Here is a 24,337-nt window from a genome sequence, read left to right as displayed (position 1 = left end):
TTTGTTTTCAAGAGCTTTCTGTTGTCAGAACTAAGAACTCTGCCCTATCAGCTCTCAGATTTCTCTCAGTCTTGATTCTGCCACGTGTGCTCTTTTCCCATCACCAAGGGAAAGGACTGGTCATCATCACCTGAAATTTGGGTGGCTTAGAAACACACATAACAGCGACCGTCAGGGCTTAGCACTGTGGGTCTTCCATACTCGAACACCTTGGGGTGTTGGGGTGGAGGGCAGATGTCTTCCTTTCTCAAACAGCATGCAGACTATATAAGACACACCGGAAGTCACATCAGGCAGTACCCAGGGAAGATGTGGGGACGAAAGTGAAAAGGAGTGTCCTCCACACCAAAGTGTGATCCTGACAAGGAAACACCAAAAACCTGACAGAGGAGTGAATGGGAACAGGCCAAAATCTAACTGACTGGACCTGCATTGGGACAGGCACTCTTTAGGAAGCAGTTGGCTTTAATACCAGGCAGGGCAAGAACCCCAAGAGAAGTGGGCACAAAAGAGGGGCATGGCAGAAGTAATGTTTGAGGAAGGTAATGTGGACCTGAGGACCCATTGTCACTGAGGTGTGGAGCCATGCTTGAGACGGAGAGCAGGAGATGGGGGAGTGGCAGGACTGAGCTCATTTGCATAGAATGCTTGTGGAGAACCCCTGGAACGCATGGGTTTGGACAAGCCCTCAAGGACTCTTCGAGTCAGCTGGACATCTCCCCAATTTTGCAGATGAGAAGACTGAGACCAGGATACCCAGAGAGTCCTAGTGAGCAGGACACACAATTGGTAAGTTAGCAAACAAGGGTGCCATTTAACCTGTCAGTATTTTCAGGTCACCATGGCTTAAAATGGCTTCCTTCAACAGGCCTTCTGTTAGCCCTCTGTTCCAAGCACTCCCGACTTTCTCTGCTGCCGGATGCTCCCCACATGGTACCCAAGGAGATGGTAGGCTTGGAAGTCCAAAGTCTAGAACTCTGGTGCCCAGCTTGGAGTACATAAACTCCATTCCCATCTCTCTCACTTTCCCCAAGTCAAGGGTCTCAGGACAGCCACCAGCATTTAGGGGATAACGCGATGGAGGGAGGTGAGGTACAAGAGTGGGTGTCGCCCGAATTGGGGCTAGATCGAAGAACTGGAGATGCCTGACAAGCATCTGAATAGGTCGAGATATCTTAAAATACCCGGAATGAAAAAGAAACCCCTCTAAACAGGGAGTCCAAGGAAGGTCCAGACCTAGGCAGGAGGAGCACCACGCGAGTCTCAGGTCGCTAGACCCAGGGACTAGGTATGGGACAGAGGATGAAGGACCAGTCTAGGGCGGGGCAGGGCTCGAAGGCGTTGGCTGCGTAGCCTGGCTCTAGCTGGAGGCGGAGCAGCTTCCCCGGGGTCCCCTCATAGCCAGAACAGGAACCCCACGGGTGCACGGACAGCGCCGCGGCTCGAGGCGCGGGAAATACTAGGCGGCCTCCCCAGTGACTCCTCTGGTGTAGCCGCCCGCTCATCAGCCAGGGCCGGAAGATCAGGGGTGGTGGGTGGTCTGTGCTTTTCCAAAGGAAAGAATAAAGCAAAAGCGGGACAGCGTCCCAGCCACGGTTCTCAGGTTCCGATGTCAGAGCTCCCTAGACTGCGTCCCCGCAGCACTCATCCTGCTGCCGAAAGACCCGGGGCAGGGTCTCTGGAGAGATGTCCCGGGGTGGGGGGCAGCGGGCTGGGCTCGGTCCTCCACACACCCGCCTGGGAGGCAGTGGCGGGGGCAGGGGCGGAGGAGGCCCGGGGAGGGCGCAGGGGGGGAGGGAAGAGGCTCCGGGCCGCGGGGGGAGGGGAGCGGCAGACGCCGAGGCGAGGGACGCGCGAGGCGGGCGGCGGCTCGGAGCAGCGGCCGGGTGGGGGGCTCTGGAGGCCAGGCAGGCCAGGGGGGATCCCGAGAGCTCCATGAAGTCTCCCCGGGACTGCGGACGGGGCGCTGGCTTGGGGAGGCTGTCGGGGGAGGCCCGACATTCATGGCAAGGCGGGGGCCGCGGCGGCGAGCTCGGAGTAAGTCGGGGCTTGGGGGGTTAGGGGGGTCGGGCGCGCGGGGCGCAGGAGGCCGGAATGGGGCAGGAGGGACTCGGGGCCCGGCCAGGGCGGGCCCGGCTGCTCTGTCTCCGTGTCAGTCTGCGGCGCCTCCTCGGAGCCCTGTGGAGTCGCCAGCCCCGCTGCCGCTCAGTTCGGTGGCTTTTTTGGAAACTTGCAAATGTTTTCGTAGAGGAGGGGAGGGGGGAGCGAGGGAGTGACCGAAACCGAGCTTGGGGCCGCTGGAATAGCCGAGGCCAAGGCCGGGGAGAGCGGGGAGGGTAGGGGGGTGGACGGTAGCTAAGGACCGACTGACAAGCAGACATGCAGCCTCAGCGTCGGGGCAGCAGAAGCGCCCGTGCCTCTCGGGCGGGCGCACGCGGCGCGGGTTCGGAGGATGGGAAAGGGGGTGCAGAGGGTGGCGGCCACCAAGGGCATGGGGGTCCAGACTGAGCCGGAGAGCTGGGCCACGATGCCGCAGGAGAGCCCGGAGCTGGCGGCAGGAACGCCAAAGGGCTCAGTGTCGTTGCAAAAGTCAGGATGGCATCCCCTAGTTGCACGCCCCGCGCAACTCGAAACGCGCCCCCTGCCCCGCCCCGACTCCCCTGTTGCCCACTGCCGCGGGGCTAAAAATAACAGCCTGGTCGCCCCCCGCAGACCGCGACCCCGACCCCTCCCCCGCCCCTCCCCCACTGGGCGTGGAGCGAAGCCACGGCTCCCAGTTCCCCCAAAGAGGGGGGAAAAAAAGACAGAGAGAAAGAAAGAAAGAAAAGGCGGCGCGGGAGGGGAGCGGGGGGCGGGCCGGGGGCGGGGGGCCCAGCCATATGGATGTGATTTCTCCGCTCCGAGGCAGACAGGCCGCTCAGCAGCGCTCGGCGCCCGCCCGCCGCCCGCCGCCCGCCCGGCCTCAGGCTGCCTCCCTCCCTCCGCCCTCCCTCTCTCCATTGCGCCGGTTCGTTCTCTCGCTCGCCCTCGGCGAATGGGCCCCCCGTCGGGCTCCGGGGCCTCGGGCCGCCCGGACGCCGGGGTCCCCTAGGCCGGGACGTGGGCGGGGCGGCCCGGCCTGACGCAGCTCTGCACCCTCCAACCATCACCAGGGCCGGCGGCGGCTGCCCCGAGGGACGCGGCCGTAGGCGGTGGCGATGGGGGCCGCCCGGATCGCACCCAGCCTGGCGCTCCTACTCTGCTGCCCAGTGCTCAGCTCCGCATATGCGCTGGTAAGTCTCTCTCGGTGCACACTCCGCAGGAATCTTGGGGTTGCTTTGGGGTTCCTGGGACAAGTGGAGGCGCACATTCTTGGGGTTCTCCTAATAGTTTGAACTTTGGGATGGGACCTCTGCCTCACCCCCCCCCATGAACCAGGAACCCTGGTGTCTGCTGTCTTTGGGGTGTCTTACCGTAGGTTCCAGATGCCTGATGTTTCCCCACTTCTGAAGACTTGGCTTGGGGGTCCTAGGTCTGGAAACCTGTGGTTGGAGTTTCCCTACACCATGCTTCTGTGAGCATATGGCTCTGGTCGTATGTATCTTTTTCAGTGGTAACAGTGCGATTCAGCGGGCTCTCCGTGTGGAGTCTCACAGACTGCGCTGCGGGGGAAGGGGGGGCTCCGTTTTCGCAAGTTTTGTTTGCACCCGGTGCTTAAAGCTGTGTGCAAGAAGTCAGAAATCACTTAGACTTCTTAGGATTTGAGGGTGGGATTTAGAGCCCTCTCCAATTCCCAAGATCCTACAGATGCACAGATGTATGCAGGAATGGGACAGCTTTACCCAAAGTGGAAGTCGGTTTGCCCAGGGAGGTGGGTGTGGTACGGAGGTCCCCTGAAAGAGACTGATCTCATAGTACACTTTGCAGAAGGTATTACTGTAGGACATGCTGGTCTTTTGGTGGGGGGGTGTGCTGTGCGTGGTCTGAGAGTGGATACCAAGAGAGTAGAGAGGGCTAGACAGACAAAGGAAGGGGTTAGGATGAGAGTTCTGGACTGCAGCAAGGAGAGAGACTCAGAACAGCAGACAGACAGAGAGCTGGAACGTGACCTCATCTTGGGCTAGGGTCTGGGAGCTATTTCTCAGAGAGGGGAGACGTTCTGTCCTCTCATCCCCTTAGTGGTTCTATCCCAAGTGTCCAACCTACTACTGAATCAGCTTTTATGCCTGACTTTAAGGTCCTGTTGCCCCTGTACCCCAATCCTGACCAAGGTCTAGAGAGACAGAACCAGTAGCTTCCTTCAGAGGACACAGGAGCTCTGAGAACCCTCCAGCTCACACGGCTTGTGTGACCTTGGACTGACTGTCTTTCTCCACACCTCAGTTGCCCATCGGTGAACAGAGAGCATGAGAGAAACATTTACCTGACACCTTTGCTGTTTGGTGTCCTCCTCCTGTGCCCATACCCCAATTCTAGTCCAGCAAAGGAAAGCCAGAGCCAGAGACTGCCTCAGAAGGGAACTTGTCCACAGGGAAGCAAGTTTGGAGGGCCTGAGCTCACTGTTCAGGAGATACTCCCGACAGGACATGGGGAAGAGAGCTGTTTGCTGGACTTCTCTCAGTGACTTCCCCGAGTGCACACATATATGTGCATTGCTAGACCGGCCGATGGGTGTGTGTGCCGGAATGTTCATCCGTGTAAGACTCTGTGGACATCTGAGTCGGTCGGTAGGATTGTGCGTACCCAAGTTCACGTGTGCTTGGAGCTGTGGATCCGCATATGACTCTGAGGGAAGCACAGCTGTACATGCGCGTGTGTGTGAACCCTGTGTGCACCCTGCGGGTGTGCACACAGGTCTATTGTTTGCTCATCTGTATTCAACAAATGCCTCTGTGTTTTCTGTTCGTCCGTCCGTTGTTCTAAGCACTTCACGCAGATCAGCTAGTTAAGTCTTACCCACAATCCTCCGAGAAAGGTATTTTTTTTCCCTATTTTGTTTTTATCTCCTCCAAATCCACAATCACTATGGCCATTGTCTCTTACGTTAACCAAGTGCCAAGCCCTGCACCTTAAGTGTGGTAGAATGGAGCTCCTAGGGCCCTATAGTTCTCTGTAGGGAAGTTGACGTATATGCAGAGAACTTCCTGGTTTAGAAGGGCCCTAAGCTGAAGGCAGAAAGACAGATGCTAGTGTGGCTCTCCAGGGACCATGCCCTTACACTGGACCTGCTCCTGCTTCAGGTCCAAGGACCAGGGATTCGGCCAACTCACTCACCCACCAACCTGTGGGATCCCTGGGCTCCGCCGGAGTCAGCCAACAGCTGGCAACCTGCTCCTTCTCTTTCCTAAGCCCAGAGGCTCCTTCCCTACCCAGATGTGTACAGGTATGGACGAGGATCATCCACCTCAGCTCTCATCAAACTTACAGGCGGCAGGACTTTGGTTGGGGGACCAAAGAGCATCCTACGGTGGGAACACTGGCCACAGCCAGACTCACCTGATCCATCTGCCCTCCTCATTTAGAGGCCTGGAGAGGAGCACAGGAGTGAAGTCTAAAGGAGGGGATAAGCCCTTGGCTTATGAGCAGGCAAAAGGCTGGTCTTGTCCTCTGAGATTCCTTGCCCTAAGGATGCCTTAGAGCAGCATTAGCCACAGAAGCTGATGCACAGCAGGGAGACGGGCCTGGGTGTGGGCTCTCCAGAGAAAGCGTAGTCTCCTAGGCTGGCTGCGCAGGCAACAGTTCCTGCATGTTTTTGTTTGTTTGTTTGTTTGTTTGTTTTTCTTTTTTTTGGAGCTGGGGACCGAACTCAGGGCCTTGCGCTTGCTAGGCAAGTGCTCTACCACTGAGCTAAATCCACAACCCCGTTTTTTTTTTTTTTTTTTTTAACATTTGTTATTTGTGTGTGTGTTTGTGTGTGTGTATGTGTGCGCGCGCGCGTGCGCGCACGCATGTGCCTACATGTGTTAGCAGGAGTGAGTTCTTTCCTTCTACCATGCTGGTTCCAGGTACTGAGTTCAGATGGCGAGTAGTTTACCTGAGAAGCCATCTTGCCAGCCCCAAGAGGTTTGATTTTAAAAGTTAAAAAGAACGTGTATGAAGCAGTGACTTTCCATAGGGTCTCGAGCTAGAACCCGACGTATGTGTTTTATCAGTCCGCCCATTCCCCTGGCCACTCTATGGGGAAATGACCTTGAGGCTCACGGTGTGAGACTGGCAGAGGTGAGATCTGGATCATTTGAACCCAGGACTTCAGATTTCCACAGGGGACTCTTCTAGGTGAGGTGAGAGCAAACTCTGGCCAAGAGGTTCCTCCGGGCCGCTTTGAGTTTTCCTCTTTACAAAGGAAACCTCTGTTACTTTACCGTTTTAACTGTTTATTTCGTGACTAATACACACGAGCACATTTTTTTTTCCTTTTTTTTTTGGAGCTGGGGACCGAACCTGTGCTTCCTAGGCAAGCGCTCTACCACTGAGCTAAATCCCCAACCCCATGAGCACATTTTTTATAATTGCTTTATGTGTATGTGTGCTTGTGTAGAGTCTAGGTGTGTGGTGGGTGTGTGGGGGGCACTCTGAAGGTCTGAGGATAGACCCCGTGTTGTCCTCACCTTCCACCTTACTTGAGACAGAGTCACCAGGTCATCTGGCGCTCAGCAAGGACCATCCATTCCCACTGAGTCATCCTCTCAGCTTGAGAGATCAAATGATACAGGTTAACCAGAAATCATCTTTGGGTGCTCTCAAATACCCGTCCCCTTTGCCGAGAAAGACGTTTTGACAGTTTGGGGAGAGTCCTCTGTCTTTTTCGCTGTGCTTCCGATGGCACGTCTTTGGGTACATAGCAAAGAGAATTTGGTGTCTGGTCATGTTCTTTGTTTTTGAATAGGTTCGCTGAGACCCTTTCCATAGGGCTGTGTGACACATGCATGCATCGTTTTACCTGAATCTGTTGGAATATATTATGCTTTTTTTTTAAAAGTGTTTGCACGTTCTTGTAGGTTTTGTGTAGGTTTTGTGCGTGCGTGCAATGCTTGAGGAGGCCAGAAGAGCACATCAGGTCCCTTGGAGCTGGGGTTACAGGCTGTTTTAAGCCACCTGAAGTGGATGCTGGGAACAGAACTTGGGTCCTCTTACAAGAACAGTGTGTGCTCTTAACCACAGAGCCATCTATCCCACCTCCAAATCCTTTTTTTTTTAAATATTTTATTTATTTATTATATATTATGATTACACTGTCACTATCTTCAGACACACCAGAAGAGGGCATCAGATCTCATTACAGATGGTTGTGAGCAACCATGTGGTTGCTAGGATTTGAACTCAGGACCTCGAGAAGAGCAGTCGGTGCGCTTTTAACCACTGAGCCATCTCTCCCCCCCCCTTTTTAAGTTATTCTATTCCTTGTTTAGCCAGAAGAGGTCGTCAGATCCTGGAACTGGAATTGTGGTTGTTTTATGAGGCACCATAAGGGTGCAGGGAATTGAACCTGGGTCCTCTGGAAGAACAGCTAGTGCTTTTATTTTATTTTATTTTATTTTTATTTTATTTTATTTTTTGGTTCTTTTTTTTGGAGCTGTGGACCGAACCCAGGGCCTTGCGCTTCCTAGGCAAGCGCTCTACCACTGAGCTAAATCCCCAACCCCCAGCTAGTGCTTTTAAACAGAGAGCTATCTCTCTGAGGTCTTTTAAATCCTGTATAGTATTCCAAAGTATGAACTTCATTAAACATTGTTGAACAATGCACATTCAGATCCTTTCTCAATAGTTCTCTCTCTCTCTCTCTCTCTCTCTCTCTCTCTCTCTCTCTCTCTCTGTGTGTGTGTGTGTGTGTGTGTGTGTGTGTGCGCGCGCGCGCGCGCGCGCGCGCGTGCGTGTATGTGTGTACCCACAGAAGTGTGTGCATGCGAGAGAAGTTCCAGATGGTGGCAGAGAAGCTCCTTGAAATGCCCTCCTGGTTTACCATGTGACTGTTTCCTGGTAGGATATTTCTAGAATTTGTCTCCGCTGGGTCTGAGAACATGCACACTTTTTATTTTAGTAGGCATAGCCAAATTGCCCTCTAAAAGCTGTTCTGGTTTATACTCACCAGGACTGACCACAGGGCCCTTCCCTGCTGGGTTGTTTCACAGGCTGTGATGAGGACCCTTTGTTTCATCTTAGCATTTTGATAGGTGAAGAAAAAAACAAAAAATGGTGTCTCCGGTCGTTTTAATTTACCCTCTGCCAATGATTTTTCGGGCGTGATACTTGTTTCTCATCCCTGTGCTCAGAGAGCTCGCTCAGAGCCATTACCCATCTTTCTGTGGATTATTTATCTTGTATGTATTGATCTGTAGAAGCTTTTTATATCACCTGCCCTTAAACACATCCTCTTCCCCAACCACCCCTCGACTCCGAGAACTGCCTGAGCGCAGAGCAGTGGGGTGGGGGTGGGGGGGTATGGCCCCTCCTGGGAACTTGGGTTTTCTTCGGAATGTTTTAATGAGGCGTCAAGCAGCCTCCCCCAGATTCCTGTTGTGGGCCTTCTGGGGACACTCCCTCGTCCGGCTACCACATCAGGAAGGCAGCTATTTCAGAGAGCCCCAGGAAAAATAAAAGGTATGGTGGCGTTCTTGCAAAACCTTGAAACTGTCCTTAAGGAGACTAGGAGAGGGCAGGGTTTGCTCAGGTTGGGAGACTTCTTGTCGGAGACCTCCCAAGCTCCCGAGGACCCCAGCTCCAGGGCAGCTTTGTGCCCATGCTGAGTGCCATGAGTTGACATTCTGCTGTCAGGCTTGTGTTAGGTTAGCCATCCCATCCTTCTGGGTAGCTCAGGTAGACGCTGCCTGTGAAGATCCACCCTGTCTTAGCAGCCAACTCGGCCATCCCAGGCTCCATCCCATCGCCTGCCCCAAAGGCGGCCGGCCACGCTGGCCGGCTGGGATGAGAGGCGTCACAGTGCCTTCCCCCCACCCCTCCCAGCCCCAAACACAGGCAGCCTGTTCAGGAAGGCCTGGCAAGGGGGAGGAAAAGTCAGCACTTGTCAGTGGTGGCGGGGCAGGATGAGGAGCCCGTCCTAGCCTGCTGTGGCCAGCCAGATGGACAGAGGGCAGCAAGGGACAAGAGAACAGTCCCCAGCCAGCTGGCATGGATCAGCGAGAGGTGCCAGCGTGGGTCCCCGTAGTAGAACCTGGAGAAAGGACGCAGGAAGGCCAGAAGGTCACCAGAGGATCTCCCAAGAGCCAAATATTTCTGTTTTACTTTGCCGGAGGCATTCACATCTTTGCTTAACACCAAGGCCCAATTGTCCTCTAGAGGCCGGCTGAGGGCCAGCTAGAGGAGTCTGCCTCATTCCAACATCAGTGCTATTGCATCTACAGTCACGGTCACGTTACCACTGCATCAACTCCCTTTGTGGATGCTTCCTTGATGCAGCAACAGTTGCAACCCAGGGTGCTGGGGACATGATGTTATGGCTGGCGCTTCAGTACCCGTGTTGCTGAATGTTTCCTCTGCTCCAAGACCCTCGCTTTGGTGTCAAGTGCACCTTCGCTCCTCGCCTGGCACTCTCCTTCCAGCTCTTCTCTAGGTCTCGGGCTCCCTTTTGTAAAACGGGCATGTCGTTGAAGTGAGGCTAACAAGTGTCAGCAGACACAGAGGGACAGGAGCGTCCAGAGGTGAACACCAAATATGTCTGCCTTCTCCGGTGCAAGCAAGGAAGCATAGCACACTGTCCCTTAAGGGACCAGGCTGACCCTGGCAAGGGGGTGGCTGATGTGACCCAAGAGGGGATCCTGCTAAGAAAATATTATGCAATAGAAGCCCCTTGCACAGAGGCGCACACATGTGTCAGACCTGACTAAGGAAGCCCTCCATTTTCTCCAGTTCCGTCTGAAGGGGTAGAATCTTGACGTGTCTGAGATCACAGATGTGAATGTGTGGAATCTGGCAGAGAGGAGAGAAAGTTAAGAGGAGTGGCCATCACTTGGGTGATGGTGTGGACCTCACTGTCTTTACCGTTATCTGTCACCATTCCTGGGATTGGGGGTCTCCTAGGAGCTAAGCTGAATTAGAGACGCTTAACCAGGCATGCGGTGTCCGTCTGTGATCTCAGCATGCAGAGGCTGGAAGTCCTCAGGCCGTGAGCTGAATCCCCACCTGAGCTTCTGAACTGAGCAACGATCTGTTTGACAGCACACCCTCCACGACTGCCTCAGAGACATCGGTTTGTAAGTGGCGATTTCAGCCCCCTGTCTGTCTGTAGATTATCTGGAGCCTCACAAACGGGCCTCGGTGTTGCAGGCTACCCTCCAAGCGCAGAGCTAAAGTTGTGTCAGCCCCTGTAAGTTCACACACTCTAGATGTGCTTGTGTCTGTACCAGAAGACTCTATGCTGCGCGGGTGGAGGGAGGGCTCGGATAGGTGAATAAGAGAGACTCTTGCCAGCCTAATCCATGAAGTGGAAGACAGTATTCAGGACAGCTGGTGCCAGGGCAGGTGTCACACTCTCATTGGTGAATATGACCAAGTGACATCTGGCTGTGACCCGATCCCTGGTCCCTCAGTCTTGCCCCCTGATACCCCAGATGTACAGATTCTGGACCTAGGAAGATGACGGCCTGAGTGCTTCATACTCTGGAGCTTCGCAGAGAAGACAGCTCTCTTACAGAGGAAGGAGGTGACCCGGTTGGGGATGGGGAGGGAGCAGCAGACAGTGATGATATCCAACTGGTCAGTTGTCAGCAGTTTTCCCCCTCATCCCTCTAAGGCTAGGATAGAGGACTGGTAACCTTGAATGGTGGTTCCAAGCACACCTCCCCCAGCACTGCTCCCATTCCTGGTCCTCAGTTCTCTGGAGGGTCCCACAGCCCATCAGCCCCTTGCTGTGGACCTGGGAGGCAAGGCTGGGGGTGGGATGAGAGTGGCGAGGTAGACCTGTTGCTCACAGTTCCTATAACAACAGCCAGCTTCTCTCTGCCTGCCCTGCCCCAGCTTTTGATGCAGTAGTTCATTTAAATCCACAGTGGCCCCATTGTCACTCCGGTTTTACAGGATGTCTAAAGCACTGAGCTGAAGCCACATTGCCAGAGACTCTAGTCAATGGTGCAGGTGGGATTTGGCACCGGTGTGAGTGGAGAATCCCTGACGTGTGGCTGGGAGAAGAGTGAGGGTGTCTGAGCATTCCAGATGAGGAATTGTGTTCTGAGGCCGGCAGGGAAGAAGTCCTGGGTAGATGGCTGCCTCTTCCCTTTGGAGAAGTGTTCCCTCACTCTGAGCTACCTCCGTCCTGCATGGTGGCTCTGTCGTGAGTGGGGTGACAAAGACGTGGATCTTAACGCCCAGGGAGGTCAGAGGCAAGGCCATTTTTCTTGGAGATGAATGGAGGCTTATGAAGGAGGAGTCTAGACGTGTATGGCCTTCCTTGTCCAGGAGACGAGGCTCTGGAAAAGGAGACAGGTGGAAGGTTAAGCAGTCGCCCCATCCGAGACCTCTGAGTGGGCATGTTAGTCAGTGTCTGGGTGTTCACTGGGAAGTTTTCAATCCATGACTGCTTGCCTCTAATCAAGGCCACCAGGTTAAACTCCCTGGTGACATCAGCGGCTAGCCTGGTGAATGTATCAGCAAGTCTTCAGAGATGAGGGCTTCAGTCAGTCACTTAAGCCCACTCCATAAACTGGGACAAAACTGTGGTGAATTACATATCTAGGGAGGGGTGGCGTTGGACAGAAAGATGGGACCATGGAAGAATGGATATGGTAGGGAAATGACAGGACAGTGGTATGGATGGTGGGTTTTGGAGCAAATGGTAATATCAGTGATGGCACTACCTTGTGGTGATGAAGTAGACAGACGGTGGTAGTAGCCGTTCTGGGGATGCTGCAATGGTGCTCTCAGTAATGGTGGTGGTAATGGTGTTGGCCCAATCATGGCAGCGATGATAGTGGTAATGGTGGCTATATTGATGGTAACAACAGTGTTAATGGTGGGAATGGTCCTGTCAGCAACGGTGACAGTAACCTTGGAAGCAGTGATGGTTAGGTTGGTGCTGATTGGGAGGGAGCAATAATTGATGGAGATATTAACCACAAGGACTGAATGAATGGTAGGGCATAGACGCTGTAATCGGAGTGAGGTGTGTATGAATCAGACCCTCGAGTAGCTGGATCTCCAGTGTCAGAGGCATTAGGAGAGCTTCAGGGTGGCTTTGGGGGGAGAGGGAGGGGAGGCGGTCTCTGGATCTTACAATCTCTCTGATCCTTATCACCCTGCCCCAGCCAGCTCTGTCATAGGTGTGGTCGGAACACGGGGAGGTTAGAGCTCTGGAGCTCGCTCCACTTCAGCCTTCCTGGGACCCCTAGGCATTAAGGCCTGATGAGTCCTGAGGGTCCATTTCAGATCCAGGCTCCGGAAACAGCAGACACAGACACTCACAGAAGCCCTCACAGAGTCCTCTGCCCACAAACATATACACATGCATTTTCACAAACACATCAAGCTCCAGGGCCCAAGTTTATGTGTTAGGCAGTTCCTTCGTGAGGACTTAACAGAAACGGGGCACACAGAAGTTCACACGCTGGCCAGACAGCGTGTGCCCAGGCAGTCACACGCACGCGCAAAGACGCTAGCGCGCCTCCGCTAAGTAAAACCAGCAAAACTCTGCGCAGCCAATTGGAGACTCCTTGGCCTGAAAGCCCGAGCAGCTGCCGCCAAGAGACGCGGTCAATTAACTTCTCCCTGCAGCCGGGCTCCCTGACCCGGGCCGCCCGCCCCCTCCCGCCGGCCCGCCCCTGCGCTGACCCGCCTCCTTCCTTCCAGGCCTCCAAGTTCTCTGCGTCTCGTAGCTCCACCCTTACTAAAGGGACCCGCCTACAGGGCCAGGCGTGGGCTTGCGGAGCCGCCTGCCCAGGGAGATCAGGCTGCGTTCTTTGGAGTTTAAGGAAGAGATAGGCTCATTAAGGGAGTCTCGGGGGTCATGAGGTCTCAGGTACATGACTCTGACTGCCCCTGGGCTGTCCCAGAGTGTCACACTCCGGACTCCCGGGTTATACTCAGTGTGGGGATAGAACTGCTCCCAGGCAAGATGCTGGCCCCAGCTTCCAAGTCAGAAGAGACTCATCTTCTCCAGCAGCCATCATCTCGGCAAGAGACTCTCTCCCTGACCCTTGCACTGCTCTCTTTTCCGGAGTTAAAGTGATGTTGCTGCGTCCCCGTGGGTGTACAGAGAGGTCAGCAGGAACAAAGGCCTGTGCCCAGTTACACATGTCCTCCGCAGGATCTGCTAGTACAGAGGAACTTCCAGTGGGATGAAGGGCTCCTAGGACTGCATGCGGGGGTGCAGCCCAGCCCACTGGTTCCTCTGTTCTCCCTCTTCGAGGCTATCAGTAGGAAGGGTGAGACTCTGATACTTCACTGGGAAAAGCACTGACTGAATGTTGGATCAGCATGGAAAATGGTGACTGTCATGGTCCCCGGAGGCCATGAGACTTGAAGGAATTCATGCTGGATTTGTCTTCTCAGAGTTCAGCACTCCTGATCCAGCCCTGGGTCCCCAATGGGCAGCAAGGACCCTGTGACATTCCATCCTGGGACATTCCATCATTCCCATGTGTCCCAGGGGGGTGGACTAGACAGAGTGTCAGTGGATGCTGGGTTACTGGTGGACAGACAGACAAGACAGCGCCCATTCTTTTCTCCTCCCTGCAAGGGGCGGGTCCTAGCCATTGAGTTACCTTGGCTTCAGAACTTTAAAAGGGAAGCTCCGTAAGGCAGATGCTCCCTGACGGGGCAGTCTTCCCACGGTCTTTCTAAAGGAATCACTTTTGGAAAGAGGGAACTCCCTGGGGAGGTTGCATGAGTTTGGGACCAGCTGCCTCACCTGGAAGTGCTGCCTACAGTCTGACCTTTGGCTTGGCAGGTGGACGCGGACGATGTCTTTACCAAAGAGGAACAGATTTTCCTGCTGCACCGTGCCCAGGCGCAATGTGACAAGCTGCTCAAGGAAGTTCTGCACACAGCAGGTGGGGGTGGGGAAATGAGGTGGGTCTGAGGTCAGCCTGTGAAAAGGGTGGGAGTCTAGGAAGCCGGGTGAAGGAGCCGGGTGGCGTTAACCTAGGGCGGGCAGAGTAAAGGCCTCAAAGAGATGGATCGGCAAGGGCAGAGTCAGCAGGCTCAGGTGACCCTTACCTTCCTGGACTCAGGAAAGTGCTGTCTGCCCACTGGAGCCCTCAGACCCAGACATGGCCGTGTGTGTGTGTGTGTGTGGAGAGAGAGAGAGAGAGAGAGAGAGAGAGAGAGAGAGAGAGAGAAGAGAAGAGAAGAGAAAAGAAGAGAAGAGAAGAGAGAGACCCCTTTGGGAAGTTTGCTAAAAGATATATGGTCCCCCTTTGCAGACAGAAAAGGCAGGAGAAAGCACAGGGTACCAGTGTGTTTAGATGGGGTGAAGCAAACGAGGAACTTTGATGAGGGTGCCGTTCCCTAATAGGGTGTGCTGGGCCAACTTCCTTAAAGAAAAGATAGCCGAGTCGTGCCTAGAAAGCAGGAGAAAGTCTCTGAAACACAGGGCTATGGCATAGAACTAGAGTCCCTAGAACTAGATGGGGTCGGTGGGACAGGGACAGGGATGGGCGCGTGACTCAGCCTATAGCCTGTACAGATTGATCTACAAAGGGAGGGTCCCCTCCACATCATCTCTAAAGGACGTTTGCCATGGGGAAGGAAGGCATCTCCCATCCAATCGCACATTCCTGATCCCCTATTTCAGGGGTCTCCTCTCTGCCCCCTTCCTTGAGTCTGTTTCCTGGAAACAGGTATGCAGGACATTGGCCTTCATCCAGGCTTCTGAGGTCTGGCTGAGCTCATCAGCAGAGGATGCCAGACCCTGGCTCACTGTCCCCTCAGAGCAACTTCCTCCCTGGAGCTGGGTCTCTGGTTACTGGGGGCCTGCAGTAGTGCATACCCAGGTCACAAGCAAATGGTGACTGATTCTCTATAGCCAAATGGTAGACTTTGTTCACATTGGTAAAGACTCCCTCTTCTCCACCTATCCTGGCCCCACCTGTGACTCCCTGTCACACCAGGGGTAGTGACAGATAAATACTTCCTGTGATCCTAAACAGGGCCCTCTTCCCAGTTGTGGGGCCCATGGTTTGGCTCCTTCTCATCCATCATGGAACTCCTCCCTGAGGGTAGAGGCAGGACAATCCTGTCAGTCTTTGTCACCCCAGTCCAGGTTACCTGGACTTAGCTTCCCACAGACCCCAACGTATGAGGGTACCCAGGGTACCCCGGCTTAGCCTACAGCTGAAGTCACACAAGTCAGATAGTAAGAAGGACTTTCTGGCTAAGGACAGAAGCCTCCAATGTCTTTCAAGGAAGAAAGTTCAGGCCCCAGCTCAGAGGGATGTCTTCAAGGGCTCTCGTAGAAGCTGCAAGCCCCTGACCCGGGTCCTAGGGCAGAGGGTGGAGAAAGTGGGCTCGTGTGTCCACTCCTAACACAATGCACTCTTTACTCCACACTGTGTCACCAGCCTCCTCACCTGCACAGCACCACAGCACGATGGCCAAGCCGGACTTGGTTTTCACCTTTAACCCCTCCATCCACCTCTCCCAATTGTTGCCATGCGCCCTCTGGTGGGCTGTTCCCGCCTTTGTGGCTCTGCCTCCTGGCCTGCCAGCCCTGCCCCTTTCTAGCTGACCCCATCCCATATGTCATTCACCGCCTTTGATCCTCCGCTGACCAGCAGCTCTCTTTCCTGGTTGTTTCTCCACCTGGCAAACACATGACCGTTTCTGAGTCACTTGCTTTCCTTTTTGATCTCCCAGCAGCCTCAGCATCAGCGTCCTTGGGGCGGTCAACTTATTGTAAAAAGGGGGAGCTGGGGAAGGGGCTGGGCAGTAGCCAGGGCTGTGGCTATAGCACAACCGATGGCTAGAACCACCCTGATTTCTCTCTAGCCAACATAATGGAGTCAGACAAGGGGTGGACACCAGCATCTACGTCAGGGAAGCCCAGGAAAGAGAAGGCATCGGGAAAGTTCTACCCTGAGTCTAAAGAGAACAAGGACGTGCCCACCGGCAGCAGGCGCAGAGGTATGTCTGTCCACCCTGCCCTCTACCCCTCCCCCCCCTTAGGCAGCCATTGGGCCTGGCTCAGATCTACCTGTCTCCACCAAGGTGAGTTCCTATGGAAAGTCAGAGACCACAGCTCCCTTCCCAGAGACAGCCCAAGAAGTATCAGGAGAGTGGGGGTCAGGGGTCAGGTGAGTTGGGTGGCCTCAGCACACAAGATGTGCAGAATAGACTCACCAGTACCCCCACCCCCAGAAAAGGATCCAGAACTACAGGAAACCCATGACCCACTGAGGTAAAGAAAGAGGACAGAGTCCTGAGAGACAGTCAGGGAGAGATGCAGAGACACAGAGAGGGAACAAGGTGCTCAACCCAAAAGTCTGGTATGTCCAAGGAAGTACACAAAGACACAGCAAGAGAGGAGGGCAGCCTCAGAGGGGTGGAGACAGACAGTGGGACAAGGAGAGGAGAGAGAGAGAAACAGGGTTGCCTCGGGGAGGTGAGGAGAGACAAACACAGAGCCCAAGCTGTGGCCACAAGGCCAGTTAGAGCCAGCAGGGTGGGCAGCAGATTCCAGATGGGCCACATCTGGGAGCCTGTGGTCACCCTGTGGCTCCCCAGGGACCAGAGGGAATTGTGGGCCTTGCCGGGTGGGGCTGGGAATATGGCGCCCAGGACAGAGAGCCTTTCACCGAGCTGGGCGGGTCCAGCCTCAAGGCTGCCTTCCAGGGAGGTTAGAGAGTCCTGTGGTCAAAGCCCTGCAGTGGGGGTAGAGGGGGCTGTGAGCTGGGGCGGAATGTGGATGATCCAGAGGCTGGGGACCCTCTGAGGTCACTTAGCATGGCTGTCAGGACTCCAAAGTGAGACGTATCGCTGTCATTTGAAACTCAACATTAGCACTTGGATTTAGAGGACGGTATACCTACTGAGTGGTGGGTCATGGGTCTCCCAGACCCATGAGTCTCCAGGGCCCATGGATAGAAGAAGTCTAGGCTGATAGCCGTCAACTTCTCAAGAGGAAATGGAAACTCTGAGATCGGGACACTTGTGTGAGGTTAGCGGTACTTTAGAAGTTCAGCTGGCTGGGAGAACCAGACTTCCTTCTGTGGTCCCCAGGGAAAGGCCCTATGAGAGCCTTCGAGTGAGGGAGACTCTGAGAAAAACGCTCTTCTTCAAACTGGGGGCAGGAGCAGGTGGATCCCTGTGAGTTTGAGGCCAGCCTCCGCTGGCTACAGAGTGAAACAATGTCTCTTCTTCAGAGACTCCTAGAAGGTGGGACCAAGAGCAGGCCCAGCTGAGCCCTTGAGGGACGTTGTGTATCCTCAGCACGGCATCCACTGCTCTTGACCCCTTTCAGACCAGATACCTGGAAATGGGACTCATATTAGTCCCTTCCGCCACAGGGCCTGCATAAATTCTCTGAAGCCCGTGGGTTTAGGGAGCAAGGGGGGAATAAGAGCTCAATATATTCTTTCTAGAATTCCCCAAACCTGAAGTTTCCAGTCACAGGGCACACTGCCCCTGTGGAAATCAAATCACAAGTGTGTTCACGTCCCTGGGCCTTAACTATGGATCTGACTCTCTCCTTCCTCATCCTCTCCCCTATGTTTTCTCTGGGCACAGGGCGTCCCTGTCTGCCCGAGTGGGACAACATCGTTTGCTGGCCATTAGGGGCACCAGGTGAAGTGGTGGCAGTACCTTGTCCCGATTACATTTATGACTTCAATCACAAAGGTGAGGCTAGCCAAATGGGTAGGGAACCAAGGGACAGCATGAAATGGAGTTCAGAGCCTCAGTGGCTCCAGACCGCCTTCTGCCTGTTCTGACTGTCCCATGGCCCCAACAGGCCATGCCTACAGACGCTGTGACCGCAATGGCAGCTGGGAGGTGGTTCCAGGGCACAACCGGACGTGGGCCAACTACAGCGAGTGCCTCAAGTTCATGACCAATGAGACTCGGGAACGGGTGCGCACCTACTCCCTTCCAAGCTTGACCCTTAAGACCCCACCTACCCTCCTAGCCTTACTTCTCCAGCAACTTTAATTTGTTCTCCACTTCGCCCTCGGTGCTCACCCTGAGTCCCAGTTTTCTCTTTCTCACCTGCGCAGGAGGTATTTGACCGCCTAGGCATGATCTACACCGTGGGATACTCCATGTCTCTCGCCTCCCTCACGGTGGCTGTGCTCATCCTGGCCTATTTTAGGTGGGTGGGGAAAGAGGTGGGGTGAGGGCAGGGCAAAGCCGAGGAGGGGGTGGGGCGTGGTCTAGGGTGGGGCCGGAGGGGTCCAGGGTGCGAGCCTCCTTTTTCCCCCATCACTCCATCCATTCCCCGCTGCGTGATGTCCCCAATTACGGCTCACAGCCCAGCTTCCTGCCCACCGCTGCATCCCCCGTGCCCTCACCCACGGTGATGTCGCACGCCCGCAGGCGGCTGCACTGCACGCGCAACTACATCCACATGCACATGTTCCTGTCGTTTATGCTGCGCGCCGCGAGCATCTTCGTGAAGGACGCCGTGCTCTACTCTGGCTTTACGCTGGATGAGGCCGAGCGCCTCACAGAGGAAGAGTTGCACATCATCGCGCAGGTGCCACCTCCGCCGGCCGCTGCCGCCGTAGGCTACGTGAGTGCCCCTCTACTACCCACCATGCCCCTCGCACCTGCAGCCCGTCCCTCCCCCTGCCTGTCTCTTGCTACCTCCTCCAGCTTCAGGCCAGCAAACCCACCTCACAGGGACCCTTACGCGGCTCAGATCACACAAACCCCACCTCTCTACCCCACCCCAACCCCCTCCTTACTGCTAATGACTCCCACTGGCCCCCTTCCCTCCACACTGGAGCGCCCCATCCTCTCCTCCCTTCACCTTGTCACCTGCTGCTAACACCCCACCCCCACACCAGGTCCCGACCCAGCAGCCTAGAGTGAACTTCCTTTCCCCCCTACTGCAGACCAGACCTTGCCTGGAAGATGCAGGTTCTACCTTTTGGAACTAACTGGTTGGTTGGTCTCTCAGGCTGGGTGCCGCGTGGCGGTGACCTTCTTCCTCTACTTCCTGGCTACCAACTACTACTGGATTCTGGTGGAGGGGCTGTACTTGCACAGCCTCATCTTCATGGCCTTTTTCTCAGAGAAGAAGTACCTGTGGGGCTTCACCATCTTTGGCTGGGGTACGGAGACCAGTGTGGTGGGTGGGCTGAAAGCTGACCCGAGAGTAAGACGCTTGTTCTGTAGCGAGCTGGGGGCCTGCCCGTCCTGCTGTGACTCTGACCCCGTGCCAGATTTAAGGGACTCAGCTTGACTGTGGCGGAGTTCGCCCGGTGCTGTTGACTTGACCTGGTGTTTCAGTTCTCTTAGGGTGATGATTCCTGGAAATGAGATGAGGTTAAACTTGGGACCAGAGTGGGATCTTCAGTCACCAGTTAGCCTGGGTTTGGGGGTGTGGTCTGGAGCCTCCTTCCACCTCGAGCCCTGAGGGAGGGGCTCCCTCACATCTGTTTCCAGGAGGTGAGGTCCAGCCAGAGGCCCAGCGTTTAGCCTCTCTGCAGCGGTTTCCCGGGATGCTGCGGTCCTGCCATCCCCCCTTGGGCCCTTGGATCTAGTTACTGATGATTGATTACTCATCAATGCTGCGAGCTCCAGAGCTTGGCTGGGCCCTGCCGTAGGGTAGGCCAGTGGCTCCTGGGCTCAGCATCCAGAAAGTCCTCATCTCCACAGCCTGCTTGGCCCTTGGCACATACCCTACCCCTGACCTCACCATAGCAAGCCCCAGATCTGGGCAGATCTGGGCCTGATTCCAGGAACTAACACAAGCTGCTGGGCTGGAAGGCATCTGGGTGGGCTGGAAACATTCGGATTAGGGAGTACACAGAACCTTATGATCTGGGAATGTCACACCCTTACCACAAACCCAGGTGACACCTTTTCCCTCCAAGGATCCACCAGGCTGGGAGTAAAGCTTGGGGGAGGGGAGCCAAGGCTCCCTTCACCCTGGAAGATAAACTTTACTTTATCTACCCTCATCCATGAAAGCTAGGACCTTTCAATCCAGGCTTGGAGAGGGAGTTTCAGAACAGGAAAACAAACAAACAAACAAACAAAAACCCTAGTCACTGGCTCTCTCTCCCCGTGGGTGCTCTAAGCCTCAGAGCAGATTGAACTGGGATAGGCTGTCGATACCATGTTATTTTTTTGCACATGCCCAGCAGGTGTGCACACGTGCTCACAGGAAGCAAGGAACCTAATTGAGGCAGAGAGCTGCACTGAGTCCTGAGGGCTGGCACCTGGGGCTGTTAGGTTGTCATTAAGTAGCCATGTGCCTAGGGTGAGGGCAGTGAACTGTAGAAAGTCATGGGGTTTGGGGCAGAGTGCACACCCCTTACAGTGTTCCCTCTGCACACAGGTCTACCGGCTGTCTTCGTGGCTGTGTGGGTCGGTGTCAGAGCAACCTTGGCCAACACTGGGTAGGTCAAGCAGCAATGTATATGTGTGGGGTGGGAGTGGGGAAGCAGGGACCTTGATGCAGCTGGAAATGCTCTGGTTCCCTCTTCTGTGGGTCACAGGGGGAGTGTCCATGCACCCGCAGCTCCAGCCTCAGGAATTCTTGATCAACCTTTAGCCAGGAACTTCCTCAGAGTCACAGGAGGTGACTTCCAAAGTGGCCTATGGGTGCCTCAGGCTTAAACACATGCAGCCCTCATCCTGTGTCCTTAACGGCTCATGTCAGAGCAGGACAACTCTGGGGCCCAGGCGGGCTGGCTAAGGAGGAAGTGGCCAGTGGCTAATACCTCACCTTCCCTTAGGTGCTGGGACCTGAGCTCCGGGCACAAGAAGTGGATCATCCAGGTGCCCATCCTGGCATCTGTTGTGGTGAGCAGGGGTTGGGGGTGGTCTGGTTAGGAGCCTCAGTGACTAGCCCTTAATAAGAACATCTATGATGGCTTCCCTGGAGCCCATGGACCAGAAACCCAAAGACCTGAAGACCACACGATTCCTTCTGCAGTCCAGGGAAACTGAGGGCCCTAGGAGCCACCTAGAGGTGCAGTGGCAGAGTAGGGCCTGTGACGTGGCCCTGGGTCCAAGAATTCTTGTGCCATGCTACCAGGATATAGTCTCCAATACAGCCTCCCTCCCACAGCTCAACTTCATCCTTTTTATCAACATCATCCGGGTGCTTGCCACTAAGCTTCGGGAGACCAATGCGGGCCGGTGTGACACCAGGCAGCAGTACCGGTGAGTTCCGGCTCTTGGGATTGGCAGTGGAAGACAAGGTCCCATGGTTGAGCTTGTGAGAGGAGCCTCTGGGTCTGGCCCACTCCAACCCTGCATGCACAGCAGTGCTGGGTCATGCTCTGCTACCTGGTATTAAGCCAGGGAAGGCCTGCTAGTGCGCTCCACACCCAGCTGCCCTCAGACATGTGCTGAGGGAATCAAAGGGACAGGTGGGCAGTGGTTGTCTCCATAAGATACCTGCTCAGGAGAAACCCAAGAGTTAGGTCACAGGAGAATGAGTGTGGGGCCCAAGGACAGAGCGACCACACTTGTTATCTACTGGAGGACACCTTCCAAGAAGCCCACGTAACACTTTGCCTCCTGGCAGGAGCCATCCTTGGCTGAACGTGGTTGCCAAGCCCCTAGCTCTTCCATCACCTCTGGAGCTTAGGCCTGGGGTGGGGTGGGAGGATGAAGTGCTATGTTGGGGAGGGGAGGGGAGGGCAAGGAGCAAGGCCTGACCTGCATGCCCTGGTGGCCAGGAAGCTGCTCAGGTCCACATTGGTGCTCGTGCCGCTCTTTGGTGTCCACTACACCGTCTTCATGGCCTTGCCGTACACCGAGGTCTCAGGGACATTGTGGCAGATCCAGATGCATTATGAGATGCTCTTCAACTCCTTCCAGGTGGGTGGCCTGCCTGAGGTCCTGGGGAACGGGGCGGCAGTGAGATGTGGTCCTGAATGTGTGTGCCTCTCTCCACAGGGATTTTTTGTTGCCATCATATACTGTTTCTGCAATGGTGAGGTAAGCAAGGGTGAGGGAGGTGGTAGGAGCAGGCAGGGGTGAGGTGGTAGGAGCAGGCAGGGGTGAGGTGGTAGGAGCAGGCAGGGGTGAGGTGGTAGGAGCAGGCAGGGGTGAGGGTAAGAGAAGGCAGGGTTGAAGGAGCAGGCAGGGGTGAGGTGGTAGGAGCAGGCAGGGGTGAGGTGGTAGGAGCAGGCAGGGGTGAGGTGGTAGGAGCAGGCAGGGGTGAGGTGGTAGGAGCAGGCAGGGGTGAGGTGATAAGAGCAGGCAGGGGTGAGGTGATAAGAGAAGGCAGGGGTGAGGTGGTAGGAGCAGGCAGGGGTGAGGTGGTAGGAGCAGGCAGGGGTGAGGTGATAAGAGAAGGCAGGGTTGAGGTGGTAGGAGCAGGCAGGGGTGAGGTGGTAGGAGCAGGCAGGGGTGAGGTGATAAGAGAAGGCAGGGGTGAGGTGGTAGGAGCAGGCAGGGGTGAGGTGATAAGAGAAGGCAGGGGTGAGGTGGTGCGGTGGTAGGAGGAGGCAGGGGTGAGGTGGTAGGAGCAGGCAGGGGTGAGGTGGTAGGAGGAGGCAGGGGTGAGGTGGTAGGAGCAGGCAGGGGTGAGGTGGTAGGAGCAGGCAGGGGTGAGGTGGTAGGAGCAGGCAGGGGTGAGGTGATAAGAGAAGGCAGGGGTGAGGTGGTAGGAGCAGGCAGGGGTTCCTCAAGCCCTGTCCCTCCATCCTCTCCCCTGCCCTCATTCTTTCTTTGCTCCTCAAGAACCTTCCTGACCAGGCTGTGGAGGTAAAGAGAAGGATTCAAAGATGACTCAGGCGCAGAATGGACTGGGACGTGTGGGCTCTTCCTCAGTCCCAGAGAGGAAGATTTTTAGAACTCAGTCTGAGGGCTCAGCCGCCTTTGGGGCATTTGAGTTTTTTGATTCTGGCTGTGCCCGTTTCTGTTTTCTGGGGACTGGGCTCAGATTCACCTTGGGCTTTTTCAGTAGGTCTCCTACCATCGATGCAGGGATGGTGGCAGGGAAACCTGACCAGGGGGTTAAGGGCGCACCTGACTGCCACCCATCTATCTCTCTACAAGGTGCAGGCAGAGATTAGGAAGTCGTGGAGCCGCTGGACACTGGCGTTGGACTTCAAGCGCAAAGCACGCAGTGGGAGTAGCAGCTACAGCTATGGCCCAATGGTGTCTCACACGAGTGTGACCAATGTGGGCCCCCGTGCAGGACTCAGCCTCCCCCTCAGCCCCCGCCTGCCTCCTGCCACCACCAATGGCCACTCCCAGCTGCCTGGCCATGCCAAGCCGGGGGCTCCAGCCACTGAGACTGAAACCCTACCAGTCACTATGGCGGTTCCCAAGGAGGATGGATTCCTTAACGGCTCCTGCTCAGGCCTGGATGAGGAGGCCTCTGGGTCTGCGCGGCCGCCTCCATTGTTGCAGGAAGAATGGGAAACAGTCATGTGACTGGGCACTAGGGGGCTGGACTGCTGGCCTGGGCACATGGACAGATGGACCAAGAAGCCAGTGTTTGGCTGGTTGTCTATTCGGGACTGGACCAGGAAGATAACAAAAGGAAAAAAAAAGAAAGAAAAAAAAAAAAAAAAAAAAGGAGAAGGGGGCTCTGTGTGGCTTCCTGTGTTGCACTAGAAGAAGCCTGGGTCTAGGAAGCATGAGAGAGTTTGGGGAGGGCTCTGCACATGGTTGGGAGAAGGACCCATGGTCTCATTATGTAGGAAGGGTCTGGGATTTGGGGATTCAGCACTGTCCAACAGGAGGGGGACTCTGCTCTTAAGGCCCAGAAAAGGGCTTCCAAACTAACTGAGTAGAGTACTTGGCCTCAGAAACTCTAGGTTCTATTCCCAGCACCTCATAAACAAGGCTAGCATCTGTGATCTAAGCTCTCTGGAGATGGAGCCATGGGGATCAGAAATTCAAGCACATCTTTGGCTACATAGATAAGGTGGGAGGTAGCTTGGGGTACACGAGACCATGTCTTACGAAACAAAATAATCATTGCCCAGAGAGGGCCATGTTTGCAGGAATCTGAGGGAGCAGCCAGCCTTCCCCCTTGTCATGCATACACCTGGAGTTGAGCACCCCTAGAACAACTCTTCCACCTGCTAGCCCCAAGTCACTGCAGCCAAGGCTGACAGCAGATACCTCAGGTCCTTGATTCACTCTGAGGCCCTGTCACCAGGTGAACCTTTCTCATCTGACGGCCACACAGGTGGCCTCTATGCATAACCACAGTGCCAAAATGGAAGGGGGAATTCCTCTAGCAGAGGTTACAAGGACAGTGGGAGGTGGTTGCCTCTGC

At 55.2% G+C, this 24,337-nt stretch overlaps 1 protein-coding gene across 1 annotated transcript; it reads left to right on the top strand.

Annotated features, from left to right (window-relative positions):
* The first annotated feature begins 3,066 nt into the window (after positions 1-3,066).
* Positions 3,067-23,638, top strand: Pth1r (parathyroid hormone 1 receptor). Its single transcript, XM_032910910.1, has 14 exons — positions 3,067-3,272; positions 13,874-13,976; positions 15,913-16,047; positions 17,650-17,760; positions 17,873-17,991; positions 18,135-18,229; positions 18,454-18,649; positions 19,040-19,193; positions 20,426-20,486; positions 20,826-20,892; positions 21,161-21,255; positions 21,777-21,918; positions 21,997-22,038; positions 23,104-23,638. Exons 1-14 carry the CDS (start codon positions 3,198-3,200, stop codon positions 23,482-23,484), a joined length of 1,776 nt encoding a protein of 591 aa, XP_032766801.1. The 5' UTR covers positions 3,067-3,197; the 3' UTR covers positions 23,485-23,638.
* Positions 23,639-24,337: the final 699 nt, after the last annotated feature.

Source organism: Rattus rattus, chromosome 8, assembly GCF_011064425.1.
Source record: "Rattus rattus isolate New Zealand chromosome 8, Rrattus_CSIRO_v1, whole genome shotgun sequence".
NCBI lineage: Eukaryota > Metazoa > Chordata > Mammalia > Rodentia > Muridae > Rattus > Rattus rattus.
The sequence above is the reverse complement of the archived record's forward strand: the minus strand, read 5'-3'. Positions and strand labels throughout refer to the sequence as shown.